We start from the raw sequence: 9,004 nt of genomic DNA, 5'->3' as shown, positions 1-9,004 counted from the left end.
ATGAACCCCTTTAATTACATACACAAAGATGATAGTGTCTTTTTGTAGGTTTCTGTAGTCAAGGAACGGTAGTAATTATCAGTAGGTTTCGCAATCACGTAATTTGACGTAATTGTTGTCTCCGAGCTAGTTTAAAGACGTATTTTTTTTCCGCTTCATTGTTTTTGTCGTTGCTGTGTTTTTCACGGAAGGGAAATTTGCATGTCTTCCGGTTCTGGGCTGTGTTTGCGGCCGAGGTATTTTGCAATCGCTGTTATTCTATACTCAATTTTTTTTTAATGAGGCGCATTTGCACCGACTCGCAGCGGTGCCCTTTTTGCTCGGAAAATTTTCCTGCTCTCTGATTGGTTAGAATTATCTTGTCCAACCAATCAGCGATCAGGAAACTTTTCCGAGCGAAAAGGGCACCCCTGCTAGTCGGTACAAATCTGCCTCATTAAAAAGAATTGACTATAATGTTTAAAGTAATTCCCCTCATGAATGGCAGAGGCAAGGGACAGTGACATTGCCCTATCAAGCAGGACAATGCCCTAGAGACTGACCATATATCATATGATCAGCGCCCAAAGCCCCTTCTCCACCCAAGCTAGGACCAGGGAGGGCCAGGTAATGGCTGCTGATGACTCAGCAGCAGATAGACCTATAGGCTCCCCTAAACCCGGCATCCTTAGCTCACAAGGATGGTGAGGTTACAGCGGCCAAATAAACTAACGAGTTTGAGCGGGACTCGAACGCCAGTCTGGCGTTCACTAGTCAAGGGACGTTACCACATCGGCCACCTCAAAAACCACTTGTTACCTTGATTCGTCTATTTTTCACATTTCCTTTCCTATTTATTTACTTTTGATGGACTGCAAATGTTATTGTTTTATTTTTCTACATGATTTAAATGTTTTCATTTGTTTTTCTGGTAAATGTATTAGTAATATTTTATGCTGTATTTAGTAAGACGAGTGTCTATTATCTTCCTTTTTTATTATATATATATATATATATATATATATATATATATATATATATATGCCTATGTATATACAACTATATACGTTTGTATGTTTATGTATATACGTAAGTATCTATGGGTTTATTGATTCTTCCCTGTTTGATTAATTTAGTTATAGTGTATATATATATATATATATATATATATGTATATATATATATATATATATATATATATATATATATATATATATATGCGTGAGAGAGAGAGAGAGAGAGAGAGAGAGAGAGAGAGAGAGAGAGGAGAGAGAGAGAGAGAGAGAGAGAGAGAGAGAGAGAGAGAACTAGTCGTTGGCGATTATATTATAAATTCCATGACCTAGCCAAAGATATATTTTGCTCATTCTTTTATGTTTTATACTCGTTTTCACCTGTGTTTTCCGTAAAAGGTTATATATATATATATATATATATATATATATATATATATAATTATATATATATATATATATATATATACATATATATATATATATATATATATATATATATATATATATATATACATACATACACCAAGTGACAGATGTGCGTTGGTAAGTTTTATATGGGAACTTTGTTTTATTTTGAATTCATATATTCCAATCTGCATATTAATACTTAAATCAGTAAATAATCAATAAAAGCATTCTCTCGACAATTTCTATTCAATCTTTTAAAATTGTCAATATTTGTTGAGTCTGCGTCAGAGTTTATTATAAAACAATGGTTTATTAATGTTTTTGGAATATATGAGTAAAATATAGATAAATTAGATTGCTCGAGCACGTTCATTAACAAGGACATCATATATATATATATATATATATATATATATATATATATATATATATATATATATATATATATATATATATATATATATAATATATTTATATTTTATTGATGCTTTTCGCAGGGAATATAGGATAGGCTGTTTCCTGTACATCTGTATGTAGTAGTCTAAGTAGTGTATAGTTATTATTAATTTTGTTTTAGCAAATCGCTTGATAAACTTATTCATCTGCTATAGGTGAATATATTTACCAGTGATTTTCCTCCGAATATTTAAGTGTACAGTTTATTATTCTTATTATTTCCGTCTTATCGTTATATTTTCCAAGCAAATCAATACGTTAATAAGGTCATTGTATCCATAACAGATGTAAATTTATTTTAAGAAAGATTCAGTAGGGTTTACTTATTTCCACGTATTCTCTTAAGGTATAACTTAATTTACTTTTAGTTGACACTAATTAATGTGATAATCATATCTCATACCATTATTATTTTATCAATGAGAAAGTATCCGTTCAATGATAGTTTTCTTTATTATGCTTTTAAAGAAAACGGGTAGTTTACTTAGAGTAACTTACTCAAATGTTAGTCTCTCTCTCTCTCTCTCTCTCTCTCTCTCTCTCTCCTCTCTCTCTCTCTCTCTCTCTCTCTCTCTCTCTCTCTCTCTCTCCTTCTGTATATATACGTTATATAAGCATTCACACACACACCCCCACACATATATCTATCTATCTATCTATCTATCTATCTATCTATATATATATATATATATATATATATATATATATATATATATATATATATATATATATATATATATACCTAATATATATATATATATATATATATATATATATATATATATATATATATATATATATATAATATATATATATATATATATATATATATATATATTAAGTGTGTTTATATCTAGACTTTTTAAAGAATATATCTTTCGAGTTTTATTATCTTTTTTGCACAATTTCTGACTTTTGAAGTAACCATTCCCACTCTTTACAACATTTTTCACATATTGTATATTTTATTACCTCCGCCAACGAAGTTGGAAGTAGGTTATGTTTTTGAGTCGGTGTATTTGTTTATTATTATTATTATTATTATTATTTTTTTTTTTTTTTGTCTTTGTGTCTGTGGATAGGATTATGTTACAACTACTCAACGGATTTTTGACGAAATTTTCAACACAGATAGACCTTAGGTCATGGACGAGATGAATTAACCTTTGGCAGAGGTCAGAAATTTCTAATTGCTCTTGTTAGAATACTGTTATTGAGCTATTTCTCGGTTTTTACTGCCTTCCGAACGATTAATATTTGTTACTTAGTAGATTAGGAGAATCAGTATAAATTCAAGTCAATTAAAATCGAAATATGATAGAGCAAGGTTTGAAAGGAAATTTATTTCCAAAAAGGGTAACGATAAATAATATGTCTTGTGATAAAGAAGCACTATAAATTCAAGTCAGTTAAAAATGAAATATGATAAGAGAAAGTTTTAAAAGGAAATTTGTTTCCATAAGGGGTAACCGTTGAATATATAATAAATCTTGGAACTCAATGAGCATAGAAAATAAAAAATATTGAAAACTTGATGAGGAACAACTCTAGTTTTCCATTCTACCTGTAGAATAATTTAATGCAGTAAGAAGAGTAATTTTTTAGTAAGTAAAATACTGCATTGGTCAAGCTTTTTCTTTCTCTATAAGCTCCTATTATCAGTGAAAAGTCCCTCTTAAAACAATTTTGTAAAAATTTGTATTCTCTCCTCTCAGGGTATTAAATCGATCTAATCCTGTGAGGTAGACAGTTTTTATAATATTGATTTATTCTTTTGGTTAATATAATAATGTTAAACTGTGGGTAGCCTTGAATATAAATTCCTTTCAGTGTTTATGCCACCTTTAGTTTCTATTTTCTTTTTTCTTTTTTCGACTCGTACTTTCTCTTCCTCTTCCGTAAGCTGTTCCCTTTCGATCCTTTCTTCAAATATATAGGAAATATTTATTTTATTGTTGTTACTGTTCTTAAGATATCTCATTTTCCCTTGTTCCTTTTCCTCACTGGGCTACTTTCCCTGTTGAAGCCCCTGGGCTTATTGCATCCGGCTTTTCCAACTAGGGTCGTAGCTTAGCAAGTAATAATAATAATAATAATAATAATAATAATAATAGTAATAATAATAGTAATAATAGTAATAATAATAATAATAATAATAATAATAATAATGATAATAATAAAAGTAATAATAATATTAATGATATTAATAGTAATGACAACGATAATATTAATAATAACAATAATAATAATAATAATAATGATAATAATAATAATAATAATAATAATAATAATAATGATAATGGCAAAAATAGAAGTATCATCATATGGCAACTATATTTCATACACGGAAGGAAGCTCCTACAGATGCTTATTGAATTCCTTGTGGTCTCCTAAAGACCACAGCCTTCTCGGATGCAGACGTAGGAAGATCCTCGGTGAAATCATTGTTAAGGATGCTTCTGTTGGCTCCTGAACCGGAAATGTCTATACTCGTTATCCTATCCTAGATGAAGATTCTTCTATTCCTTTTTCACTTGACTTTAAACTATTATTATTATTATTATTATTATTATTATTATTATTATTGTTGTTGTTGTTGTTGTTGTTGTTATTGTTATTATTATTATTATTGTTGTTGTTGTTGTTGGTGTTATTATTATTATTATTATTATTATTATTACTTTTATTATAATTATTATCATTATTATTATTAATATTGTTATTATTATCATTATTATTATTATTATTATTATTATTATTATTATTTATATTATTATTATTTTATTATTATTATTATTATTATTATTATTATTATTAATGTTATTATTGTTATTATTATTAGCATTATTATTTATATTATTATTATTATTATTATTATTATTATTATTATTATTATTATTATTAATGTCGTGGTTCCATTTAAACTCGATGTTTGTTCACGGACCTTTAGAACGTTTTGGAATTCCTTTTCGGCTTCCGTGTTCCTTCAAGAGGCGTGATACTCTACTGGCATAGGCTAGTTTCGAGTATTTTGTGATTTGCCTCAATGATAGTAAAAGACTATTGTGCTTTAATGAATGATAAAGCAGAGGAAAGTCAGTTTTGTGTTCAACTGTCAAATCTAGAAAATATTAAGTTTAAATGTACTCCATTCGAAGAGGGATATGATCTCTGAAGGATACGAAGGACTTTCTAATATTCCCTCCGGAGAGATATTACCGTTCCTTGTGTAAGCAGCTACAAACGTGAAGAGGAACCTTATCAGGTTATGGTTCGATGTTCACCTAAAAAAAGATTCTATTTAATCTATTACAATAATTAGTCTTCTGTTAAGAATATTTCTATACTACTATAAAGTAGTATTTTTTTTTTTAAAGTTATTATGACATCATATTTATTTCCTTATTTCCTTTCCTCACTGGGCTATTTTTCCCTGTTGGAGCCGTTGGGCTTGTAGCTATTCTGATTTTCCACATAGGGTTGTAGCTTAGCTAATAATAATAATAATAATAATAATAATAATAATAATAATAATAATAATAATAATAATAATAATTCAGAAATGTGCTGCATCTCATATCTCAACAAATTAGTGTTCGTGTGAGTTCGATTCATGTAAATTCTGAACTCGATAGTCAATGAGCCTGATTACTCGATCTACTCCTCTCATCCACAAATCACTGGACTTGTCTTTTTGGGGAATTTGAGGATTTAAATCACCTGAGGGGGGAGGGAGATTAATAACTACAATTTTTTTTTTTTTTAAGCAAAATGCAACGGAACTTCTTTGTCAAAGTGGATCTTGAATATTAATTACTTCATTTTAGTTGCATGAATGTGCTTGTATGAAGGTTTTTCTTAACATTTTCCTTACTATTTGATGCATATTCATGTTTAATGTTAGGTAATATCCATATCAATTGCTTAAATACTACTTTCCTCTTGGTAAGTTTAGAAGAGACTCTTTAGCTATGGTAAGCAGCTCTTCTAGGAAAAGGACATTCCAGAATCAAACCATTGTGCTCTAGTCTTGGGTAGTGCCATAGCCTCTGTACCATGGTCTTCCACTGTCTATTGGGTTAGAGTTCTTTTGCTTGAGGGTACACTCGGGCATGCTGTTCTGTCTTGTTTCTCTTCCTCTTTTTTTGTTAAATTTTTATAGTTTATGTAGGAAATATTTATTTTAATGTTGTTACTGTTCCTAAGATATTTTATTTTTCCTTGTTTCCTTTCCTCACTGGGTTATTTTCCCTGTTGGGGCCCTTGGGCTTATAGCATCCTGCTTTTCCAACTAGGGTTGTAGCTTAGCATGTAATGATAATAATAATAATAGAATTTGGGAGGTGTCATAAATTTTATACAAACATCTAATTTCTCTTCCTCTTCTTTTTCTAAAGTTTTTACAGTTTATATAGGAAATATTTATTTTAATGTTGTTACTGTTCCTGAAATATTTTGTTTCCTTGTTTCCTTTCCTCACTGGGTTATTTTCCCAATTGGGGCCCTTGGGCTTATAGCATCCTGCTTTTCCAACTAGGATTGTAGCTTAGCAAGTGATGATAATAATGATAATAATAGGATGTGGGAAGGTTTCATAAATTTTATACAAACATCTAATTTCTCTTCCTCTTCTTTTTCTAAAGTTTTTACAGTTTATATAGGAAATATTTATTTTAATGTTGTTACTGTTCCTGAAATATTTTGTTTCCTTGTTTCCTTTCCTCACTGGGTTATTTTCCCAATTGGGGCCCTTGGGCTTATAGCATCCTGCTTTTCCAACTAGGGTTGTAGCTTAGCAAGTGATGATAATAATGATAATAATAGGATGTGGGAAGGTTTCATAGATTTTATACAAACATTTTTTATTACATGGTTTACATTCAACTTACAACTAACAAAATAGACCTCTAACTATACATTAAAACGTAAACAAAACTCGTTATGGCATAAACATGAAGACGTGGTTTGGTCACTCGGTTCTTATGTGAATTAGTATACAGATAACTATCTACAACAAGGCCTCAGCTTAATAAGGGTTTAATTTTTCCTCTTAGTCCCTGTTCCACTCAGAAGTTAGACAGAGATCATGCAAAGAGTTGGAAATAGGCGGGTCACTAGCATTTAAAGGTTTAAAGGCCAATCATGAATGACAGAGGGAAGGGACAGTGACAATGCCCTATCGAGCAGGACAATGCCCTAGAGACTGACCATATTACATAGGATCAGCGCCCAAGACATCTCTCCACCCAAGCTAGGACCAGGAAGGGCCAGGTAATAGCTACGGATGACTCAGCAGATAGGCCCTGTAGGCTCTCCCAAACCCCCATCCTTATCTCACCAGGATAAACACTAACGAGTATGAGCAGGCCTCGAAACCCAGTCTGGCGTTCACCAGTCAAGGACTTTACCACATCGGCCACCACAACCCTATTTGCAGGCACATTTCGTTCGTTCGTTCCTTCCTTGGTTTGTTCCGAAATAATAAAAAGAATAAACACATTATTAAATACCTTTAGAAAAACACTTGTACATTTATTCGCCTATCGCAGATGAATAAGTTTATGGAGCGAATTCCACCTACAAAAAGAAGTACTATTTGTGTTCAGTACTGATTGATTGATTGAGTATGAGTTGTCTAGCATAATTAATCAATCAATCAATCAATCCTGAACACAAATAGTACTTCAGGAAACAGCCTACAATATTCCCTGCCATGACAAAAATCACAGTCCCCAGGGTTATATTTGTACAAGGGCCCCCGTGGCAGATGAGGTCAGGTCAAGTCTCCTCCATTGTTAAAGAAAAAAAAAATGAATAATTGTAAAATGAGGTTAAGAAGGGGATGTACTCCCCCCCCCCCCAACTCTTTCCCTATTTCCAACTCCATATATACAAGAGGAGGATAGAAAGCCTAAATACCGGCCATCTTATGATAAAGAAATACATTCATAATAGATTTAAGATATACTAAATCCTGCAACAGATCTCAGGAGTTTAAAGGTTTAAAGGTCGCTTATGAATGGCAGAGGCAAGGAACAGTGACATTGCCCTAGCAATCAGGACAATGCCCTAGAGACTGACCATATATTATCTGATCAGCACCCAAGTCTCTTCTCCACCCAAGCTAGGACCAGGGAGGGCCAGGCAGTGGCTGCTGATGACTCGGCAGATAGACCTATAGGCTCCCCCAAACCCCCCCCCCAACCTTAGCTCACAAGGATGGTAAGGTTGCAGACACTAATGGCACTATCGAGTCTGAGCGGGACTCGAACCCCCAACTGGCAAACACCAGGCAGAGACGTTACCAATCAGGTCACAGCAACCTCTAGTCTAGTATAAGAAGCGGTAAGGGGTAGCCCCATAAGTCCCCCCCCCCGAGTATTATTAGTTATAGAAGATACAATGGTATCTATGGAATATAGAACTCACGATTATAAATGAATCAATGTATGTGTGTGTGAAGGAAGTTGATATTTACAACAGACTAGAATTTACTTTTGATTTTTTCTCTGGAATGTAAACAAGTTGAGTAGAGAGAGAGAGAGAGAGAGAGAGAGAGAGAGAGATTGAAATTAAATTAATTCCTGCTAAGTAAAATGAAGCCTTTAGGAAAAAAGTTAAATAAACCTTTTATATGGTATTCATTAAATATACTATACTCAATTTGTTTTAATGAGGCGCATTTGCTATCTGATTGGTTGGAATTATCTTGTCCAACCAATCAGCGATCAAGAAACTTTTCCGAGTAAAAAAGGGCACCCCTGCGAGTCGTTGCAAATATGCCCCTCTAAAAAGAATTGACTATAGTCTTTTTCTAGTTTCAAATAAACCTTGAAATCTGAAACACTAAACTGGGCATAAAATGAGGTCCTGAAACTGACAGAAGTTTCAGTCATCATACAACTTTGAGGAGAAACTTTTCCCTTGGGAGCGGTTTCGAAACTTTTCGGTTTCAAACGGTCTCCTTAGGTTGGACGACCCTTCTTCATGTTTTCTTTTGGGTTTCTCATGGTTTCTTCTTCACCGGAACCTTAATTTCTGTTTCTGTAGTGGTCTCTGTCCATTTCTCTGTCTCTGTGCCTCTTTCTCCTGGCTAGGTCTTCCTCTCGCATCTTCTTCAGTTCCTCCTCTGTTAAGCCGTCGTT

General features: G+C 32.4%; 1 protein-coding gene across 1 annotated transcript in view; it reads right to left on the bottom strand.

Moving 5' to 3' along the window:
- Positions 1-8,598: 8,598 nt before the first annotated feature.
- The window catches only part of LOC137657085 (uncharacterized), a 22,287-nt gene continuing 21,881 nt past the window's right edge, over positions 8,599-9,004 (bottom strand). The window contains exon 3 of the mRNA XM_068391450.1: positions 8,599-9,004. This exon is cut by the window's right edge and continues 26 nt beyond it. Coding sequence (XP_068247551.1) covers positions 8,891-9,004 — 114 coding nt within the window. The 3' untranslated portion in view covers positions 8,599-8,890.

The sequence above is a fragment of the Palaemon carinicauda genome, chromosome 18, assembly GCF_036898095.1.
Source record: "Palaemon carinicauda isolate YSFRI2023 chromosome 18, ASM3689809v2, whole genome shotgun sequence".
NCBI lineage: Eukaryota > Metazoa > Arthropoda > Malacostraca > Decapoda > Palaemonidae > Palaemon > Palaemon carinicauda.
Note: the sequence above shows the minus strand (reverse complement) of the source record. Positions and strands in the feature narration are given on the sequence as shown.